We start from the raw sequence: 23,113 nt of genomic DNA, 5'->3' as shown, positions 1-23,113 counted from the left end.
AGCCAGCAGAAATTAAAGTATGAAGTTACAGAAGATGAGTCATGTGAGAGAGGAAGACAGACCCAGGATACTAAATTGAATTTTTCAGGTATTTTTACTAGACAACTGCTATTGTTTCATCTAGTTGAGCCATGAAGTGCTCTGCCCAGTAGGTGTTGAGGTGTTGCAGCACAGAACTCGGCATGTGTCCAGGTGTTTGCTGAGTTTCTCGGAAGGCAATTTTGCAATAAGGTCTGAAACAATGCTTCAATGCCACTGTTGTCCAAACCAGTAGGTTTAAAGTAGTGATGTTGATCAGCTTTGGTTTAGCATGAAGCTATAGATTTAATGTGTAGGATTTAACATGTAGAAGCAAAGGGGAGAGGCTGGAAGAAAGTATGTCCAGGGATTGACAGAATGTGCTGAAGCAAAAGCATGTTCATTTTCCCGATCCTTTTTGTCTTCTTCAGATACTTTTAGAACTCAGTCTCTCTGCTTCTGGAGTTAGACAGTGGGCCCTGGGTCAGGCCAGGTAGGAATCAGGCAGAGGAAATCAGGTATGGGGCTGAGTGGAGGAATGTGTGCAGAACTGGAAGGCTGGGACAGGGAAGAAAGAAAAGGATTAGCATATACAGCCTGGTGGAAATAAAGTTGTTAATTTGGCTTTTAATTGCAAGTGCTCATCTACTTTTAAAGCTTTTCGTATTCAATTAATAATTGCACTTTCTAAATAAAATTAACAATTTGATTTTCAAAATAGTTTGCATAGGTCTACACTGTACTGCAGTGACTACAGTATAGGCCTAACTTTTTTTCATCTTCATTTAACAAATATCTGAAAGCTTTGAAAAAAAAAAAAACTTGCTACAAAAAAGAACGAGGAATCCTTTCTTCCTCAAAAGTCAAGCAGGTTCTTCAGTAAAGTTAAAAAAATTCTGATCAGAAAACTATCAAGGAGAGATTATTATACCCTCATACCATTGTCTACCAGTTTTCATCAGGTTCAAGGGTCTCAAGGCCAGCTAAATTACCAAACCATAGACACACTCATAAAAGATCTTCTTTAGGCATGTGAGCAGCTTGACTGATATCTGTCCAATAAAATAGGTTATGTTTGAATATGGCTGAACCAAGGCTGAATCAGGACGTTTGCACCTGCATTTGCCATAAAACCCTGTCATTGATGATTTCTTGTACTGAATTAAGTATTTGCATCTAAATTAAGATTTTTATCATGAAAAATCTTTCCTTTAAAAGGAAAGAAAATGTTTATTCCTATAAAAATGCCTTTTTTATTGGGGCAACGAAGCTGGTGAAGGGTCTACAGAACAAGTCTTATGAGGAGCGGCTGAGGGAGCTGGCGTTATTTAGTCTGGAGAAGAGAAGGCTGAGGGGAGACCTTATCACTCTCTACAACTACCTGAAAGGAGGTTGTAGCGAGGTGCGGGTCGGTCTCTTCTCCCAAGTAACAAGCGATAGGACAAGAGGAAGTGGCCTCAAGTTGTGCCAGGGGAGATTTAGATTAGATATTAGGAAACATTTTTTCATGGAGAGAGTGGTTGGGCATTGGAACAGACTGCCCAGGGAAGTGGTGTAATCACAGTCCCTGGAAGTATTCAAAAACCATGTGGATGTGTTTTAGAGGGACATGGTTTAGAGGTGGACCTGGAAGTTAGGTTCACAGTTGGACGCGATGATCTCTGAGGCCCTTTCCAACCTTAATGAATCTATGATTCTATGATCCCAAATACAACATTGTTGAAATGTATCCAAATGTAAACTACATCTTAAAAACACACTTTCTACTACAATTAAATAGCTGTTGACTTTCTTCTCCATTGTGCATGTAGTATTACACAAATTTGCATCTAACTGTATATAGGTGTCAACTTGCCTCAAGGTGCATATGGATGAGGTACAAAAGAAGGTAATTCTTTCTCATTTGATAAACACGTAAATAAAGGAAATTATTGCAATAAGATGTTTTGGAAGAAAAAGGCATAAATGGCTTAAATAGAGGTAGAAAACTGCACACTGCAGAGTTTCACTAGTGCTTTTTAAACATTCTGGTCTAAAAGCATATTCTAGCTTAGAGAAGCCATGGCCTGGAGTATGACTGCTCTGCCCACATCCTGTTTTTTAGACTCCTTCCTAAATACCAGCGACTGGCAACCCCTTGAGAAAGGGTATTTGTCTGTAACTCTAACCGAACCTGTTATGGGCTTCTTATGTCCTTCTGTATGTATGAAATGCATCACGGTATCAGACTTTGCTATTACTACTTAATTAAATTGAATTTTTCATTATTTGCTTTAAACACAATCTGCTACAAAAGACAATATACAACACTTTAATATTCATGAAATTTCCCTAAACCTGTTGAGTTAGTCTCATAATATCTCTGTTTTTCTTTTTTCTTGTTTTCTTTTTCCTTTTTTTTCCCTTTCTCCCCCACCTTTTTTTTCTTATTTTTCCTTCTTTTTTTTTTTTCTTTTTTTTCTTCTTTTCTGCTTCTCCTTACCTGTTCCTGATGCCAAGCTGGCAAAGTAACAAAACATCAGACTCCTTGTCTATCTGTCCATAAGCTGCAATGTCCAGGAGTTATTTTCTCAGGATTTGCCATCTTTGAGTCTCATACATTTCTTCCATGTTCACTTCTACATTTCCATGATTAAGTAATAAACAGCACAGAAATTATACAAATACTTTAAACCCAGTGTACATCGTATCGTAGTTTTGTAATTATGCAAATATTCCTTACCAGTTATTAAACCTTGCATCTAATCCTCTCTGCCCATTCTCCACTAACCCTAAGGTATTTCTGGGAAAGTCTTTTAAAACAAGAAGTTGTGAGGAAAACCGTTGCTGGGAAACGGACGCGCCAGAGGCGGAGAGGGGCGGGGAAGCCCCGCCCCCCGCGGAGCGCCACGGCTCCCTTCCAATCGCGCCGTGCCTCCCAGCCGGGAGGCGGCAGCGGTGGCGCATCCTCCCTCGCTGACTGGCGGCCAGCCGCAGTCGCGTCACCGGGAGGCGGGGAGAATCCGGATTGGCTGGGAGGGAGCTGGGAGCCTGGCGCTGATTGGCCCGCGCCAGTCACGTGGCGCTGGTGGGGCCGTGACGCCGGCGGTGGCGGAGGGGCTCGGCTTGTCAGGTAGGTGTAGGTGCCGTGCGCGGCGCGGCGGCGCCGCCGCTGGTCCCCGCGCCCCGGGAGCGGCACCCGGGCCAGGGGGCGGCCGTCCCCACCCCTTTCCGTGTCCGGCCCGCCCGCCCGGCAGGCAGCCGGGGCAGGGGGCGGGTAGGCCCCGGGTGGGGATTTACCTGCGGGTGGGGCGGTGAGGAGCGGGGCGGGCACCGGCGCCGCTCGCGCTTTCCTCTAAGGGGGCGGTGGCGGTGGCATCCGGTCGCTTTCTGCGGCGGTGGCGCGGGGAGACGTCAGGGGCGCCTCTCGCCCAGCGGCGGCTCCGCCCCGGCGGGGCCGGCAGCGCGGCGGGTGTGGATCCCCGCCCCCGGGGCTGCCGTCGGGCCGGGGGCGCGGGGCCCTGCGCGGGGTCGGGGCGGGCCGGGCCGGCGGGGTCCGGGCTCTGGGGCGAAGGGAGGAAAAGGGCTGAGTCGGTCCGGTTCCTGCGGCGCCTGCCCCCGCCGGTGCCTGGCGTGTCTGTGCCCCTCCTGTGCCACGGCCCGCTGGCCGGGCTGTAACTGCTACGGATAACGGGAGGACGCGACAGCCATCAGCCGCTTGAAAGTTTCTGATGTGTGCTCCCCCCCCCCCCCCCCAATAAATGCAACGCCTCTGGTTTTGGTTTTTTTCTCCTCCCCCGCCCCGCCCCGTGACGACGCTGTACACTTTAGCGGCTTTCTTAACTTACACGTTAGCTTAAGAGCCTGCACTGTGGCCTTCTCAGTGCCACTGCCCTGGCTTTTTTCATGTGCGGCTTTATGCTTTGTGTATTTGTGGGTTTGGTATCTGCAGGGGTCCTAAATGCTCACATAGTTAGTATTTGAGAACAAAATACGTAGAAAGGCATTAAACATCCCTTTTCATGTTGGAGTATGTTTCTGTTTTGTTTGAATGTATATGAGCGTACACCCTTGGAAGTGACACATCCTATGTGAACACCTAGGGTTTTGTTACACTTTTAAACAAGCCAACTTGTCTTCTGTTTGCAGGAAAGCAGGAGTGCTTTCCAAGTAGTTGACATAACTTTTCCCTGCTTTGTAAGAAACGTGCACAAAGTAGCTTTGATGCTCTGCTGTATTTTAATGCAGCTTCTTTTAACAAGTTGCAATGTAAGAAAAACCTGGGTGACATCTGAAACTTTTTGACCCAAAGAATTTACTAGGTATTATTTTCAGTTAATTGTACCTACTAAATAACATAATAAAGAGATGACGGATACAGTTTACTACATGTATGTGCTAGTCTTTGGAAGACTCAAGGAGGTGGGGCATTCATTCTTCCAATCTGCTCACAGTCAAAGCAAATTGGAAATAAGGGACATATTATATATAGGTTGAGTTACAGTAATGATTATTGTTGGTGAGACAAATGTATGTTCTCCCCTTTATAAATTCCTTTTTAATGTGTTGAAGCAAATTGTCAGTACTGTTAGAAGTTTAAAATACACACACGTGGAACGTTAGCCGCAGAAGAGTTGAGCTTTGGTAATGTTTCTTTGAAGGAGAAGATAAAGTCTTGTGTGTACAAGGTTACGTTTTAACTGAGCGAAAGTTCTGTTAACAATCAACAAGATCCCTTCCTGCTTTCCTAAAGCTATAACTTCATGTCACAAGTGAATCTTTCAAGGAAGGTTCTTCTTCGGTTCATATTTGGATTGCGACGGTATAAAGTGATCCTGTAGAAATCATTCTGAGGAGACACTTGGAAGTAAAGATGGGCCGAAGAAGGGGCAGGAGAATTTTGAAGTAGAGTAATACAATGGAAGATAAGACAGCTCTTCTTTAAGAGAGAGGGAGAGGTAACATTTTCTTCACTGGAATGAAGAGATTTAACAAGGAGAAGGAAGACCTGGCTACGTGGGGTTGCACTGCGGTTAGGTAACACAGGATGTATTTCCATACTTAAAAATGTTCAGAGTTCAGTTTAATCCTTCATGTGATGGAGAGGAGAGGTGCTTTGCTGATATGAAATAGGTTTATGCCTGACGGGAGTCGGGGGCAGGCGTCTGGTGGCCTGCTCGTTGTCCATGAGGAGACCCCCTCCTCCTGCCCAGCTTGCCACCACCGCTTGCTGCCGCTTCTCCTCCGTGTTCTTTCAGCTGGGAAGCAGCGGGGTGAAGGAAGGTATGTTGCCGTGTCAGCCTGAAGGCAGAGAAAGCTGGCAGCAATCCCAGAATTGCTCCGTACAAGGAGATGGGCTAGCAGCATGAGGTCATCATTTCACAGGGAGGAGGTTTTTTTGCAGTGTGTGGGAAGTGGGTCTTGGAAAAGGAAAGGGGATTCTTTTGCTTGGGGTTGGGAGGAGGAGCAGCAAGAGAAGAGGAAAGCCTCAGTTCATTCCAGCAGGAAGTAAACTGCATATATGCTCCTATCTTAAGATAAAACTGTCCACTTAGTACTGTCTTAATTGTAGTGTTGATGTATTTGCCTTATAAAAATGGATTTTGAAAACTAAGTGGAGAGGATTATTATACAGTAGAGATAGTACTGGAATTGTTGAGTATTCGCCACTTTATTAGGGAGTTAAAGGGTTTAAAATACTGTGTATGTAAATACGCAGAAGGTTTCTGCTGTATAACATTTGCCTTAGGTAACCGTAGCATTTCTTTGGAAATATTTATTTTTGGAAACTTCTAAGTAGTGAATCAGTTGAATTTGTAGCTTTGTTTCCAGGGTTTGAGAGAAGATAGTTACCTTTCTTTCTAAGAGCTATGTGTGTGGTCGTGTACAGTGCATAGGAAGTTTTGGAAATGGTTCTTAAAAAGCAGCAAGGGCACTTCTAAAATGGCTTTTTTTGTGTTCGGGTTTTTTCTTTTTTTTTTTTTTTTTCCTTTTAAGACAACTTCATGGGATGGAGGATTTGATTCCTGTCATCTCATAGCATGAAATCATATTTGAGAGCATGGCTGTAATCTTTTCTAATTCCTCTTGCAAATTTAAATGCAGACTTAAGGTTGGTTTTGAGTGTAATGAGTCTAAAGTAATAAAGTCCTGTGTGTTTCTTAGAGGATGATAAAAATAAATTCCCAATAAATTAAGACTTAATGCTGTTATTAATCTAATGAGTGAATTGTACTTCATTACATCATTCTACTTTGGATCTCAGATTACCATTTGCTCTGTAGTCACCAGCTTCCTTTGCATTGCTGCCTTTCTATGCTAGAGGGAAAGTGCCAAGCGGTTTAACCACATACAGTTTCAAACTTTTTTTCCCACATCTGAGCTTGTTAACTAACCAGCTCACAACACACAGATGAGTGTCATAGCAGTGTGTAGAGGCAGCTCTCCATACTCATAACTGTGCTGTGGTTCAGTTACTGTTTTCTGGTCAGTTGTTCAGGTTTGTCAGAATTCCTGATCTTTGAAATGTATTAGTCAGCTTGTTAGAACACAGCTCTGGCTGCTTAATCTTGTCTATGTTGTGAACCTCCACCTTGAGCAGCGAGGGTATTTCGTTAGGTTTTCTGATATGGTTGCTCTTATTTTCTGCTGAGGGGAGAGTTAATACTTGGGCCAGATCTTGCCCTTATGTTGTTGATAGGGTGTACGTGGACTAACAGCAGTAGTTGTGTACTGTGAGATGTTCCTGTGACGTAGCTCTCTATTAAGATGATCACATGAAACTTTCAACTGTGAAGGGAAAAGTAAAAACATTGCATGTGTACTTTTAATCTGTCCTTTAGGTATGCTTTACAATATTGTGTGCACAATACTGTAGTCCATTTCGAACCCTGTCTTACTAAGTGCTAGTAATGAAAATACTTAAAGAATAACTACTTAATAGTTTATCCTGTATTAGGCATTTTTCTGTATGGTATTCAGATCTTGGTCTGAAGACTGTCCTTTCGCAAGCTCTGTTGTAATTGTCATCATTTGATCTTAGAGTCTCACAACCTTTTTTTCATATTACAGTTTTGGAAGCGATTTGTTTTAACATAAGGAACTGAGACATTAAGAAATTAAGCTTAAACATAAAAATAAATTACCATAATTAAGACCTAATGAAAAATCAATTACCTTTTAAGTAGGGGCAACCTGTGAAAAGTTTGTTAATTGTTGCATATTATGTAAGCACTCTTTGCCAGGAGCAGAAATAGAATCCAGAACAGTGTTAAAGTGCATTAATCACGAGCCCTTTGTTCCCTGAAATTGCCTGTTTAGAAACTGGGAGACATACAATTACAGCAATGAGCGTGATAGAGTCGTGAAGATGAGCCCCACTGACAGAATGCTGAATCATCCCCAGAGCACTCTATCCTCTGTAATAAATGAGTCAGGAATTGATGGAGAAAAGCACTGTGGAAGTAATTACATGATCACATAATGCATATTCCAAAGAGGGTGGCATTTAGGTTTTCATCCTCAATTTGTGAATCTCTTAATTTCAGTACTTGGTTTGTCAGCTTTGCTGCTTTTCTCCAGCTCTGTTTATGCCTAACTTTTTGCTTTAGAAAAATGGGAAAATCTTATTCCATACGTTGACAGCATATTGTAAGTTACATGGTTTGTCGTCACATTTATAGTGTTTGCTGTTTGAACTGAGAATGGCAGTGGTAAGTTGTTTTTCTCTGTGACCAGAGTGCGAAAGGGCATAGATTTAATGGTTATTTAATAAAAGCAGGAATACTTTTATTGAATATTTAGTGCTGTAATGCTCAGACAAATAACATATTAATAATGGCTCAGCTGATGGAGGCTGTTAGCCACTGGGCTAGTAAATCACAAAATTCACCCTTGTTGAACCTATAAACAAATAAGAGTAGGGTCTTAGGATAAACCTTCTTACTCTTTGAATACCTAAAACTTGTCCTATCTGCTATTAAATTGTATAAGTTTGTTAAAATCTGTTTAGTGCAGTGTACTGCCACTGTGTCTGTTAAAATACAGCTTTTGTGAATTATGCAACAGCTTTCTTTAATGTTCTGAGTTTCTTTCAGATAGCATCAGACTTCCTCGTTGTGGCTTCTGCTTTGAAATGTTCACGAATGTAAAACAGTACCCCACAGTATTTGTATCCCAACTAAGTTTCAGGAATTCCAGATGAGGGGTGCAGTCAAGTGAAGTGCTAAGTTTTAAAAATGTGACAGCTTGAACGCTGTAAATAATGGTATTTTAAAACAATTGTGCTAACCCTTCCACAAAGTGTTGTGAGAATTGCTTTTGAATCCAATTTTAGGGAAAATCATACAACTTTGGAGCACCTTTTTACTGATTAAGAGATATAAAGCATGGAATCAGAAAAACACACACTTGTTTATTGTTGGTATGAGTATATTTATTGTACGTTGATGCTGTGAATGGTGTGTTTTCTCCTGAGGAAAACAGCTTTTTCGTAGTTTCCGTAATATGGTTGTTTACCAGTTCAGCAGATGTGATAACTGAAGTTTACCAGATAAAAGGAAATGCCTGATTCGCCAAATACAAAAAAAAGTTAGCAGTTCAAGTGCATAGCTGAAAAAGCAAAGAATTGTAAAGAGTTAGAAGTCTGTAAAAAAGATAGGGGAAGGTCTTTTAATACTCATTTCTGCTTTTTGGATTAGGCGAATGTTGAAATTGGAGTGGGAAATCTCTCATCAATGAATGTGCTAAGTATATCTGAGGCTACTATTTTAACAAATTTAATTGGCATCTAGATCATGTAATTTATCTAAATGATTCTTTTTTATATGAGGAGGTAATTACACACATGCTTATTGAGGTCAAAATCTCAGTTTGATTCAATCCTTGTCTTCCTCCACGGCCTCTTAGTTTTCCATGCTGCATGCTTTCTAACTCTGCTTTTCTGGAGCCAGCTGGTATCCTCTCAAAGGAAACCTGCCCACAGCTGATGGGGTTGTTTTCTCCAGGCTCTGAACCAGCCACAATATGGATACACACTGCTGCAGATTTGTGTCCTATGCAGAACAGTCTTCCAGAGGTATCCTATCGCTCTATGCCTTGTGTCCTCAAACCTAAAGGTTCACGTTTCCACAAAGCATGTGGTGCATACCCTGTGTATCATGCTGCTAAAATATCATTCTGATGGGCTGTGACACCGTGATCTTTTGTGCTCTAGTATTTCGTCACCAAGGTCCCCGCAGCCAGACTTGGGCAGCCTAGTGGAGATGTAGGGATTTGCAGTGTGGATGTGGTTAGTCTGCTTTCAGCGGGTGGGTGCTGCCATTTCCAAAGCAGTGATTAAGCAGATGGATGTTAACATTTGACTATTACAATAGCATGGCTTGTGTCCCTCTACAGAGTTTTTCTCAGATTAAGTTGGGATTTCAGGTTTAAAGATGCAGTCAGTCAAATTCCCTTCAACTATCTCAGAGTACAGTAAGGCAAGAATTCTAAGGGACCTAAATAACCCTTGCCTATAATACAAACATTATTATAATCCTTATTTTTTTTTTTTTCTGACGAATATCCATGAATGGTGCTATGTCCTGAAGAACATTGGCCTCATAAATGAAAAGTTAGCTGCTTGGTATCATTTCTGGAAAGAATACTTTTGATATGCAGAATGAAAGGCTGGGGATAGAAAAAAAAAAACCTCTTGCAGTAAAGATCAGTTAGGCTGAATCTTACGTGTGCAAATCAGTTTCCATGTGAAGAGTCCAAGCATATATTTTTTTGCTCATGTGCACTTCAGTACCATTTTTCCAGAGACATGGGAGGTTAAACATCCACAGCTTTTAACTGTTTGTTATAACATCCATTAATTAAAGCTTGAGCCATTTATATGTTAAATGAGAATAATACCCTTCAGAAGGAGTGTTCTTTATAAGTGGCAAGGCTGATGATACCCCAACAAAACTGACTGGATCTAAAAAGATAGAGTAGGTTTCTTTATGTATCCTGGAAAGTTAGCCCTGGTATATATTTGTAAAATGTATGTATTAAAATTTGTTAGGCACATCAACTGTTTAAGAAGGTGCAAATGCATAGTTCAGTCATGCGTCTTTCTGGTGACTGCCTTTATAGTGAGAGTAACTGTATCCCATTTAACAGAGAGACTTATCACAGTGAGTATCTTTTAGGATAAGGACCGTGCAAAGGAAAAGTCATTCAGCTAAGGAACACCAAAGACTTGAGGGAACACCTTCCACTGAACCGCAAGATACGTTCTATTTCCTGCAGTATATCAGTCTGGAATATCAGCTGTTGGGAAGGGACAGGACTCTCTTCCTCATGGACCTGTGTTCCTTGTGGGCTGATTTTTTGTACAGAATACTGTGTAATTGAACTACATTAAATGTGATACAATGGTGCCAAGGAGATAAGTGACCTCAAGAAGACTGAATGAACAGTGAGTTAACTAAGTAGAGAGTTTAATGAACCAGAAGGATGCAATTAGTTTAATGAAGGAGGAAAGAAGAAGCAACACCCTGATTGCTCTTTGAATTTGTTTTCAAAGAGCGATAAATACTTGGAACTAGATTATGTTTTTCCTGAGGAGACCAGTATTGTCATACATTACTGACTAATGGCAGATTTTTAATCTAATTGTTTTGGCTGCAGCGAGAAATTCTGGCTGATGTTTGGCCATAGGAAGAAATTAAACTGCCTCTAGGCTTCTAAAAGTATTTCGCATCCTGTGTATTTCTGTTTTTCTATGGCTGTCCTTAAATTTCAAGAGGTAATACAGTGCTTCTGGAAGAAGGTCCTAGCAGTATTCTGGATTTCTAAGTTGAAAAGTGTAGTGGAAGCTAGGAGAGTTTGGGGACCTGAAATCTTTCCAAGGAGGAGTTTTACATGGTCTTTTGTGATGATGAGAGACCCTCAGTACTGCGTCAGTATTCTTCCCTCCTCTGTCTTGCCTGAAGAGGTACTTCAGTAAGTGGCCTCGGGATTGAGGGCTTGTGCTTGGATTTTTTTTTTCTGTGTGTGTATGTTTGTTCTGACTTGCCATGTATTTATCTCAAGGCAGATGGATATCAAGATATGAAACGTTGCCTTCAGAGATTTGGGTTTTTCCCCAAATAAGGAAGACTGCTTCCTGCCTTTGAACTGGACAAGTCAGCATCTAATTGAATGAAAGAAAGCAAATAAGTTAACTGTGCATAGACTAACTCATTAGTCAACAAGTTTATACAGCTGTTTTTTAATTTCAGTGTTGACTCTTGCTGCCACTTCTTCTAGCGGTTTGCATATTCACTATTCATCTAAGACAAGAAATCTCTTGAAAATGCAATACTTGAGTTGTCTTTTGTTGCTCTTGTTTGTTCAGAAGTTTCTTTAATATGCTATATAATACACACTTTAAAATGAGCCTGAGTCACTGTTGTGTGTATTTAGTTTTTTTCAGTTTGTTGCCAACTTTTGGTCATTTTAGCATTGTACGTTTCTTTATAATTCTAGAACAGTCCTGTCCTTTAGCTGGTAGACTTTGTAACAGAGTTGGAGATACCGGAGCACAGTGCCTGCCACATGAGAATAATTTTTACCAGCCTCATCCTGCTGATCCATTTTCTGTTAAGATCTAGCCTGGAGATAAATGTTGCAACACTGCAAAATTGAGAGTTCAGTGCAAATTCATTGGTCAGGTACTCTCTATTGAGGCTGTGCTTTGCTTTGACTTTCCTTGCAGCCTGGAACTTAATTTAAGGAAAGTTTAATTCCTGGAAAAGCACAGACAGGAAAGCTTTCTTTACTTCTAAGCACGTGAAAGGTAACAAGAAACTAGGTGCATTTACCCTTTGAAAGCAAGGGGGATGTGTGTCTGTTATTTTGTTCTCAGCACTGCCTTTTTCAGAGTTAACGAGCACGTCACTGAGTCCTGAGGCATGGTGGCAGTGTGACTTGTGGCAGCCAGCCTAGCTCTGCTCTTCCTAATCTGTAGCTGCCTTCACCTTCTTGTACTCTTCTGCCTGGTGAGATTTAGTCTCCAGCATCTGCCATGCTATTTACCTGTGACTGTGAGGTAGAAAATTCTACAGGATGGAAGCAAAACCGGTTGAGTAACTGCATCTAAAGAGCACTTACCACATGGTTTATTACCAAATGGCAGCTCTTCCTGTTGCATGTTTTTTACAGGAGGCCTGAGATGATAAAATAAAGGGCATGCTGAGGAAGTTTTCCGGCCATGGGGAGCTGGGAGCAAATGCAGGTGTGGTTGAGAATGAGATTACTATTTAGAATAATCTTGACAAATAGGAGACATCATCTGGAACAAAGCAGGGTGTCAGTGAGCACAAAAGCGACATACTCTCTGTAGGCTGGACTGCATGGGTATGTGATGGGGGAAGAAACAGGGTATGGGGCAGTTCTGTGGAAAAGGACCTGGAATTTTTGGATCACAAACTAAGAAGGACATAGTATCATGCTGTTGGGAAGAGGCTAAAGCACTCGAGCAGGAGCTCAAAAGTAATTTGAAGTAGTCTCTCTACTCTTTTCAGGTTGCTGGGGCCTACAGTACCCCACTGTTTTAGGTTCTGAACTCTAAATGAAATGGGGACCAATTGGAGGGTGTTCAGAGGACAGCAGTGGTCTAGGAAATTATTTAAAATGAAAGATTGAAAGAATTAGAATTGCTTAGTAAAAAAATAGGGTATTCCGGTTGCAAAGAAGTGGCTAATCTCTTCTCTCTATTTCTCAGTCGCGGGGTGGCGAAGGTGAGATTTGGTCATTGAGTAACTTTTTCCTTGTGATAAGGGCAGGAGAATACTAAATCAGGTAGCCTGAGAAGACGAAGTCTTGACAAAAATCTTTCTGCTATAGATAAGTATATGTGGTTCTTTGTTGGAAGGGGAAAGAATTAGATGGTGTCTTTTGACTGTAAGACTTACACCTACGTGATTGTTAGTGACTTACTTCCATCATGTCTATTACTACCATCTACATGTGTGAAAAGAATTCCAACATGTAAATGAAAACTTTGTATATCCAGAAAAGGAAGTGTGTCTTGTAATTGTAGGCAGAGGGTCTGAGGGTTGTTTTCTGGGCTTTTATCTGGTGTTGGGTTTGTTGGGTTTTTTTTTTGGTACTACTGACAAGTGTAAATCTTATTCTTTGATGAGCTCACTGCTTCTTATTTGCATGTATTTTTAATAAGATCACAGCTGCAAGAGCTGCTAGGGAAAACTGGTCTTCATACAGCTGGAGGGGTAAGAGAGTGAGAGTGCTCTGTGTGAGGATGTTTGTACGTGATCAAGTGAAGTCTGTCTAGCTCAGTACTTGCTGCTGTCAGATAAGAAGGGGCTGTTGGCACAAATGTAGAATAATAGTTCCTGTCCTGCTGTTCAACAGATCTGTTTTTTTCATGAATTTTTATAATAATTTTTGAACCTGTTTGTTTCTTGGTCTCAAAAATGTCTCTAGGCATTGAATTCTCTCAATTAATTATTTACTAGGCAAAGAAGTGCTTAAGAGCAACTTCTTAAAATTTCATTTGATGTTCCCATGTTCTTCTGGGAAGCAGTTCAGGCATCTGACATACCATGCCACTTTGTGCTATCGTGATTATTTTCTTTTGTACTTTGATCTGACACCCCGTCATACTTATCTGTTTTGTGAGCTAAAAAATTCTCTTTACTTCTTTGTGCAGAAGATGCTCCATACTCTGATCGATATTACCTATATTTTTTTGGTGCTTTATGTTCTTCATGAGATAGAATACTTTGAAGGTATAGGAACGCCATGAATGTATCAGCAGTGTACGAATATGTTATGTTCTCTCTTCCCTTCATTAAAAAAAAAGTCTGATATTCTAGATGGTTCCTAACCTGACCACTTCAAAAGCACTGAACAAATGTTTTTGAAGATGTATGTTCAGAGACTACCAGACCTTGTTCTGGTCGTGGCATTAAATAACATAGAGTTCTCTCTCCCAGTGTGTTACACTGCATTTACTGACGTGTGACTTCATCTGCTGTTTTATATGCTTGTTGCTCAGTATTGTGGGGTTCTTCTGTGAATTTTTAATGACGTCAGTTTTGATTGCTCATAATAATTTTGCATAATTTGCAAACTTAAGCACAGATGATACGTGAAATGACAGATATGCAGGTGACTTCTGAACAGCAGCCCAAGTCCTGGCACAGGTTCTGGTGAGCCTTCTGACTCTCTGCCCTGTGAATCTTTGCCTCTTGAATCTTCCCCTGCAAGGTCTTTAACTTCTGTAACAGCTTCCTGTGAGAGACATCAGCAGAAACTTTTTAGAAGTCTTTTGTTCACTACCACTTCCAACACCTTTATACACAGGATCCTTGATTCCGTCAAAGAACTCTTCAAGTTGCGAAGCATGACTTTCCTCTACAAAAGCTGTGTTGTTTTTTTTCTCTCTATTATTCCAGTCTCCAAATTCTTCAGTATGGTTTTAGCCACCTTGCCCGGTATGGAAGTCAGACTGTCTTTGTTGTACTTCTCGTGATTGCCTTGTTAAGCTCTGAAAAAAATAGGTATGTTTTCCACTCTCCACTCCTCTTTACTTAGGTCACCTTAAGCCTAAATTTTTGCAGAATTAATAGTTTGGCAATTTCATATTTGATGCTTTAACACTTCAGCTGAATAGTATCTGGCTCTGGTGAATTCTTACTATTAATTTGATACCTTAAAATGCTCCTCTGGTGCTTCATTTTGAGAAAATGCCTCATGTATCGCCAGTCTAAAAAGGATCTGGTATGGGATTGGCTTTGACTGTCTCAGCAGTAATTTCAGAAAACAACAGATCATCTAGGTTTTCTGCTCTATCTTCTTTTAATTCTTTCTTTTATATCTTCATTATCTAGTGGTTTATTGTATTGAGGTAGCAAGCTATCTGTAAGTATCAGATTCTACTATGTCTGAGCTCAGAAACAGCAACAGGAATTTTGTAACATTTTATTCTCTCTTACAGATGGCTGTGTAGTTCACTGGCAAGTTTTTATTATACTTCTGTGTACTAGCTAGTATACACCTATCAATTAGACCAGTATTGGACTTGTATTACCAGTTTTAAATTCTACTAATGACCTTTATGCAGATGAAAATATGCACATTGATAAAAAGTCAGTAGTAATTGGACTTCTGAAGAAAAGTTGGGTTTGCATTTTATTTTTATATTGAAAAACAAAATTCTACATTCTAATGTATGTGATAGAGTAGTTCTTTAAGAAAAAAAGGTGTGCTTTTTGTCTGTTTGCAGAGAACAGAAGATAGAGCTTGTCTGTGTTTAAGTTGTTCCAATCTGTTGTTTCATTTAATAAATGGAATTTTCAGAAGGGGTTCGTTTTACCACGTGCAGTGCTTTAACATCTGCTTGAAATCTGAATGTGCTCAGGTGCTGGTGGTAGCATGTGTTTTACTTTCATGAGTCCCATTTGAACCAGGAAAGGGGTTAAAAGTAGTGTTCCTATCCAGTGATATTCTGGTGTTTCCAACTGGTTTGTATTTGTGAGGGGAGGACTGAAGCCAAATATACTATAATGTTTTTCTCTTGCTTGTAATTTTTTGCCGGTGAAGACTTTCTCTTGGGCTTTGCAACTTCGCAACAAGTATTTTTGTCTCTGTTATTAAAAATGTGGTGAATTTTGTAATGCTTCTAGCCTGCTGCATTTTTTTCTCCTTTTGTATCTGCTTGCATAGCTGCTGCTTCTTTGCAGTGACTGAATGTAAGCATCACTTACAGTCTTTTCTGTTTTTGGTCATGGAGAATGGAAATTTTGTATTTATATTAGGCAGCACTTTTTTTTCTAGAATGTCACTAAGTAACCAGAAAGGAATACTAAATAATGTCTGCTTGAATATGAACTAAAACTATCCCTTCGTAAGATTTTATAAATGTGTCCATGATTAGGGCTTTGTTTTAAATAATGGAGATCTGCAAAATAGTTCTCGTTTCTTTACCATTACACACTGTGTCTGTCTTTCAGTTTTGCTTAATGTGTCTTTTCTTACAAGGGCATTGCTAAACCAGCAGTGAATGTCTCATCTAAAGATCTAACTTTAGATGAAACATTCTGGTATGAGATTGTGAGTGAACACTTAACATTGGTCCAGATGTAGCTTACACAGTATACCGTGCACTTGTAAGCTATATGCAAAGCCTGTTTCTTACTGTTTTTTGTATTTTATACACTTTTTTTTAAATATAAAACCTCAAAGATCCAGCCTTCTCTTGCAGTTTGCTTCACCTACATTGCAGTCCAGAGTTACAGCTTGGAATTTTAGTGCTGCAGTCGTCTTAACCTTCTGACCTCTTACTATTCTAGATATTGGAGTAATTAGAGCCATATAAGAAATTTCTGTGTCTTGATTGGTCCTTTTCTCATGTTGCCAGTTGTTGTCTTACAGTCTAGTGACAATACCGCTGACAAGTTTGTCTTTCATGTAAAGAATTTTGGTCTTCAATGCTTTCATTTTCATTATTAGTGGGCTTCCTTTCTGTTTTGTCAAGGGCAAAGTTCAGAAATAAATTAAATTAATTTTCTGGCTACAATACACTGAGTCATAAGAAATGCCAATAACTTAAAAAAAAATAATCTTTGGTTACATGTGTAGAGACAAAATTATTTCTTCCCTCAAAACTGTGTGTATGAAGTGATAGCATATTACTACTTGCAGCCATCTGAGAAGTCTGCTCTTGGTTTTCTTCAACTCTGTCTCTTTTTAAAAAAACCCCTGTCTTCTGGTAATAATCTGAAAATGCAAAGTATCTTACCTAAGTTTAAGTTTTGCAATGTATTTTAAAATGCTGAAATAATAATAAAAAAAGTTTAATCTGTTTTTCTTTCACAGGAGTCCCCAGAAAATAAAAAATATATTTCAGAAAGTGAAAAGCAGAAGAAGTAGCTGCTGACATAAAGATTAGTGTACTAAGGATCATTTCTCGAGGAAAAATTTTTAAGGTATGTGAGCTATGTTTTGTAGAAAAGCCTTCCTGAAAATAAGCTGCCTATTTTGCCTTGAGTGAACTAATATTTCAGAGCAGTTTTGAAACAATCAGGCTAGCTTTAGATTACCACTTTGGATGTTTATTGATGGCAGTAGCTCTACGGAAGCATTAGTTCAGCTACTTCATGTGCCCTACATTTTGCATCAAATGTGTATATAGATAATATTCTGAATATGTGGTTAGTGTAAACAAATGCTAGGTAAGGCATGTGTTTTATGTTTCATGGTCTTGCCCATTCCAGGAGTAGATCCTACACTAACAGAAATGTCAACTGTTTAACAGTCTAAGGTGTGGATGGAGGGGTAAGAATGGTTTATTTCATTGTTTTAATGGAATGTAACTACTATAAGCCTCACATTCAGAAATTGAGATGAACTGTCTAACAAATTCATCACCTGTTATAAAATTGCTTTTAAATCAGTACAGAAGCCTTGAATTTGAGGATTCGTCTCCTGAATCCAAGTGCTCTTCATTTTCTGATTTTGCAGTATTCTTAGTGTTTCTAGAAAAGGGTCTGCAAAATATAAGCCATATTAAGTGATTTGGAGCCCATGCAGATTTAGGAGCAGATCAAGAGTAAGTGTGATGTTCTCTGTATACTGTGGCTATTCCATATTCCTCCTTCTGGAGAGGCCAGATGTGTGCCGTGCTTTCCTGTTCTGAATGTAACTGCGGGCCACATGTGCTTCTAGTTTATGGTTTAGCAGTTGCCTACCTTGTCACTGATATTATGAAACCACAAGTTCCAACTGATGTGTGTGGATCCCATCATTATTTTAAGATTAGCAATCACAGTCTTGGATATATTTCATGGCAATATATAACAGAAGGCACCAGTTGTTGTAAGGGTAGGAGAGCATCCTGCGAAAGTATTGCTATATACGTGCTCTGTTCTTTCCTGCTCATTTGATTTTAGTCATTGTCATACACACAGGACCTTTGATGTGATGTGGTATGGCCACTTGTGTCAGGGACAGATTGCAATCTTTAAATTAAACGTAGATTGGCGATGAAAACTACTTTCTTCAGAGTTGTTGCTGGAATCCAGGAAGACTACTAGTGCTGGAATATTGGCTTTATTTCCTGAGGGGAGTGTTACAGGATTGAAGGATTATGTGACTGTCATTGAAGTTTCTCACTGTCATGCTGACAAAATTTAACATTGCTTCATTTGGAATCTGACTGCACCGCTGTGGTGGTGGTTGTTGAGAGAAGTCATGAACTATCTTCAGTAACTATGCTTAAATTTAGAACTGTTCAAGGTCTGGTCGGTCATTCACAGTACATTATTGGATGTACATTGAGCGTTTACTTCCTGTCAGTGATTAGTTTGTTATTTTGAGAATGACTTAAAAAGAAAGTAAGTCTTACTTTCTTGGAATTGGCTCTGAGACATATTTTAACTGTTAAGGCTTACCAAATATTGATTGGCTAATTTGAATATCCGGTAATTTTTATAGTAACATCTGTCTCTCTGTCTCTCACACACACATTTCAAAATAAAAAAATAAACTAGCTGAAACTCATTTGTCCTATTTGATGCCACTGGGATTTTATTACTTTTACAAAACATCCTATAATTCAGTTTGAGACTTCACTAGCATGTCAAATTATGCAGGCATTGTTCATGTGTGAAAAAGAGGTGAACCTCATGGGTATCTGCCAGAAGTAGGAAAGATCTCTTCACAGTGAGAGTAAGCAATTCCTGAAGGTTTTTTTTCTGTATTAATTTAGCATATCATGTGTTCATTGTCATCAGTTCTTCATCTAGCTGCTTTAAAATGTGATGCCATCTCTGTTTTCTTTCCTTTAAGATAAAATAGTCTCCCGTGTTTTTTTGAGATTTTTTTTTTCCCCAGAATATCTTTCACACTATATTTTCATCTTTTCAACGTTGGAGTAGAAAGTTTGTGTCTCAAACTCCCCATATCTCCTACTAGTTCCACAGTAAATCTTTTCTGAGTTCAGATTTTGTTGCACTACTCCATTTTGCCAGTAGTCTGTGGCTGCAAAATCCAGGCGGGAATCTGTCTTTGTCCTACATGTTCACTGTGAACATTGTAATGTTGTATGGTAAAGCCAAAAAATGGGACTATTAGTATTTTTTCTGTGATCCAGTAGCTGTGAATGTGGGGAAGCACAAGGAGGATCATGGCACAAATAACAGCCCAACTTGTTTGCTCTCCTTAAACAGCATCTTCTGGGTGCTGTGATTACAGACAGTGCTGACCTAAATGGATCATTATGCCCAGGTGATCGTTGTACGTCCCTTGCAACTAACTATTCTATTGGTCTCACCCTGTAGGGCAGCTGTCAACTCATCTGTACACACTAAGCAGGGAGATAGCAAACTTGGAAAAAAAACCTGTCTGTGTTGGTGCCAGATATTGTCTCTTTGAACACTGTCCTTTTGAAATGCGCTGTGCTTTTTAAGAGTATTTGAAATACAGATTGCATAGAACACGTCTATTCGTGTGTTTGGTAATTCTTACAGTTTTGACTTCAAGTAAGTGACTGTGTGATCTGTACTGTTTTCAGTTGTTTGAAAGTGTTAAAAAGTGTTAAAAGTGTTAAAAAATTAAAAGTGATTTTAATTAGAAGTGTTGTTTTTTTAGCTTATTGACAGTTAAGTGGCTTAGGTCTTGGATACTTGTTCACTGCTTCTTTGCCTCCAAAATACTGGAGCATTTGAGTTTTGCTGAATGTCTTGATTGAACATTTTCTTAATTTATAAGTAAGGCATATGGAGGCTGGCTTACCCAGTTGGGAATCATCAGCTCTGAGACTTTATGCTTATTAGTCTTACTCAATCAGAATTTGATGACTTTTGCAAAACGAATTTTTGCTGTCCCGCTTCTGTCATGGTGAATGGCACAATTTAAAGCAGAGTCCAGTGTGTGTACAATTTTTGTCTGTGTACCCAGGCATCTAATAGTGTAATCGGAAAAAATCTAATTACTACTTAGTGAGGGGAGGCTTAGCAGGCTGGAGTGAGATGTTGTTGGATCTTCTGTTCTATTGATTTTTGTAATCTTATGGCTCCACAGTGAGGCAGTAGAAGGAGAATGAAAGATCATATGCTGAGAATATTTCCTCCCTCCCTTGCCTTCCTGACTCTCAGTAAAAGACAGAGGTTAGAGTAAAGGCAAGCAAGCCACCGCTTTACTCATAGTACAAGGCTAGACTTCATCCTGAGATTCAATTACCATCTCTTCTGAATCTGTAATGTAAGAAAATAAGATACTGTCTTTTCTCCTAGCTAATGTGCTAGGATATTTAGGTAATGTGCTAAAATGTGCTAGGAGAAAAATGAGCTTGGTCACAAAAGTGAGTATAGGTCTAAAGGGTGTTGAAAAATCACAAGTGCATCTCCAGTCATGTTAATAAGTAGGTGCTTTAAGATTTTTTTTCTTTCTCTCATCTTACTAAAATATTAGTGGTTTTGCAAAACTGTTCTTAAATTTTAACTGTGAGAATGTTATCATTAATACAACTAATAATGACATAGTCCATTCTTTATAAATACAGCCAGCGTGAATTATTTACTGTTGCTTTTTATGACTGAGCTCCTAGCCATCAGCAAGAATTCTGACTAAAATACACAGCTTCACATGAAAGAGCATATGAAAGCTTGTGATAGATTTAAGGTTACTCATACCTTTGTACATGCTAACATACACTGTTGTATGTTAACTCATACAACCTTGACTTGTCTCTGTTGTGTAGATGCATAGTAGCACGGCACTATTCTTATTTTCTTCATAGGATCTTTGTTTCTTTCATTACATAGCGTGGTTTGTGTTCTGAGAATAAACACATAGTGGATGAGGCTTAATTCCATAATTTACTGGAGGAGCTAATGGAGGCAGGGAACTGCAGGAAGATGGGAACGGTCCTAGGAGTCAGGCTACCCTGGACATCGCTCTAGGTTCTGATGTGCAAAATCTTCTGAAATTCTGTGTGGTAACTGAAGCCAATAACATCTTTTTTTTTTCTGCATACTTAATATGCTAAAAATGCTGAGCACTCTGAAAAGTCTGTCTTTAAGCCTTGTACATACCAGTATTAGCTGGTACAATGTTGACATTAGTTTATGTATCTCAATTCTTGGTGTAAAATAAGATTATTAGTCCTGCTTCGCCCCATGAGCTGTCAGGAAGATAAATCTGTTAATGTTTGTAAAACACTCTGCTAATTTAAGTGGTAATTTAAAGCCTATGAAGAAATTGGTACTTCTGTGTTCAAAAGAGCTAAGACTTGGCTCGAGCGCAAGAATTAGTGAATAAGCAGTACACAGTCTGTGTCTGCACTGCAGTCCAGAGCTATAATTGCAGTTCATGTCAGTTTATCTAACCTAGTTTGAAGCTGATTAATATAGGAACCGGTTTTAGGTGTATACACAGAAAAGAGGGTTCAGCCCGCATGACAAAACCTATGCAAGTCTGTGGAAATTACTCATATGTGCGGGTTCACATCTTCTATGATGTGGCTGCATGTTTATCAGTATCAGCTGCAGGTGTTTTAGAGCTGGCTCAACCAGGTGTCTTTGACCTGCAGTTGTGTTATAGGATTTCATAAGACAGCGTTTCTTATCTGTTTATCAAATGATGTCCATTTGGTACAGTAAGACTGGACTGCCTTTGGGGAAAATCATGTGAAGTTAAGAGCTCTGCCCTAATGTATGTCCCAGGGGAGCAATGGACAGTTGCCTGGGCAACCTGGTTTGGGAAATTTTCTGCTTTGGGAGGCTGAATCTGCAAGTTTAATGGCCTGCTAACACTGTGTTTAGGAGCAAACTAACTTCTAACTAGTTACCCATTTCCCACAGATGCAGTGCCTGACAGCTGATGTTTTATTTGGATTTTTCTGTGCTCTTAGAACAGTAAACACCAGAAACAAATGTTTCAGGTCACCAGGAGTGGAACAGTGTAGTTGGCAGTTCTTGTCTGGAGATACTGTCAGCTATACTTATCTGATTTAATATGAGGATTGGTCTTTAGTATCTGTCTTAGATGCTTTTATGTGTTCCCTTATAACTCCACTTTAAGTTAGGGAGGTACATTTTGCAGATGGAAACTGGAGGACAGTTCTGGGCCTAAGATCTCTTCCAGTCATAGATGGGTGTTCAAAACAGTGCTCTGACCCTCCTTTCAGTTTATTTTGAGGAGGTATATGTATATGGTTAATCTTAAGGTTAGTTATTTCAGGGTTTAGACATTAGTAGTTGCTCTTTGTCACACTACAAGTTTTTCTTTCCATATGTGTCTCATGAATCTTGTTCTGTTTTCAGATGTGGTGAAGAGCCTGTATTTTCCCCTGTGAGGTATATAGTGCCTTAAAAAATGGGGTTTGGAGGTGACCTGAAGTATTCTCATGATGCTTTATTAAAACTGCAAGACTGGGAACTACGACTGCTGGAAACAGTGAAGAAATTTATGGTAATGCGAGTAAAAAGTGATAAGGAGTATGCCTCCACTTTACAGAATCTTTGTAATCAAGTAGATAAAGAGAGCACTTGTCAATTGGATTATATCAGCAATGTGTCCAAGGTAAGACTGAATTATTTTGAATTTGGAATATCCTTGGAAATAACAGTGCTGGATTTACTTTTGTTTGTTTTAGTTTGAGTTGGATTCCTGTTCATTCAGCTTCTTGAGAGTTAATGTTGCCAAAGTATTTAAAATGGGCTTCTTTTAGTTCCTCGGTGGAATATGCAGAAGTTGAGCTCCAGTCTTGCTTTGAAAATAATAACTGAAGTAGAATTAATCCTGAATTCTGAAATTCAGTATTTTAGGTTCCTGGGTTGAGCCTGCTACTTTGTTAAGTGTTTTGAAAATAGAGTATGCTATAGTAAGCTTTTCTTTTAAGACAGTTGAATAGGAACTATTGTTTATGCTATATAGAATTTGTGACAGAAATAGAAAAATGCCAGGAAACCAAGGCAAAGCCTAGCATTCCAGCTGTTATTCACACTGCAGTATGTGTTGTAAAAACAAAACATTAATTAAGGATGTTTCTTATAATTGTGAAGTTCTTTTGTATCTAATTTAAAATAACTGTGTTGACTTTTTATAAAGGTAAGGCTGTCCTTCTCCCAAATTACTA

General features: G+C 39.5%; 1 protein-coding gene and 1 long non-coding RNA gene across 7 annotated transcripts in view; one reads left to right on the top strand and one right to left on the bottom strand.

The window, feature by feature from the left end:
- Nucleotides 1-202: 202 nt before the first annotated feature.
- On the bottom strand, nucleotides 203-3,631 carry LOC148050457 (uncharacterized). Its single transcript, XR_015700953.1, has 3 exons — nucleotides 3,298-3,631; nucleotides 2,501-2,636; nucleotides 203-576 (listed from the first exon to the last, which is right to left on the bottom strand). It is a non-coding gene; the product is annotated as an uncharacterized LOC148050457 (long non-coding RNA).
- FER (FER tyrosine kinase) overlaps nucleotides 3,067-23,113 on the top strand; it is a 202,338-nt gene continuing 182,291 nt past the window's right edge. For 4 of the 6 annotated variants that reach the window (XM_087741584.1, XM_087741581.1, XM_087741587.1 and 1 more), the window contains exons 1-3: nucleotides 3,067-3,130; nucleotides 16,852-16,961; nucleotides 22,299-22,557. In XM_087741584.1, the coding sequence (XP_087597710.1) occupies nucleotides 22,351-22,557 (207 nt within the window). In that variant the 5' untranslated portion in view covers nucleotides 3,067-3,130; nucleotides 16,852-16,961; nucleotides 22,299-22,350. Of the gene's footprint in view, nucleotides 3,131-14,429; nucleotides 14,535-16,851; nucleotides 16,962-22,298; nucleotides 22,558-23,113 lie in introns of all 6 variants that reach the window. The other 2 variants (XM_087741583.1, XM_087741585.1) reach the window with 2 other exon arrangements.

The sequence above is a fragment of the Nipponia nippon genome, unplaced genomic scaffold (genome assembly GCF_047370975.1).
Source record: "Nipponia nippon isolate SJK-2023a ecotype South Korea unplaced genomic scaffold, ASM4737097v1 scaffold_8, whole genome shotgun sequence".
Taxonomy (NCBI): Eukaryota; Metazoa; Chordata; class Aves; order Pelecaniformes; family Threskiornithidae; genus Nipponia; species Nipponia nippon.
The sequence above is the reverse complement of the archived record's forward strand: the minus strand, read 5'-3'. Positions and strand labels throughout refer to the sequence as shown.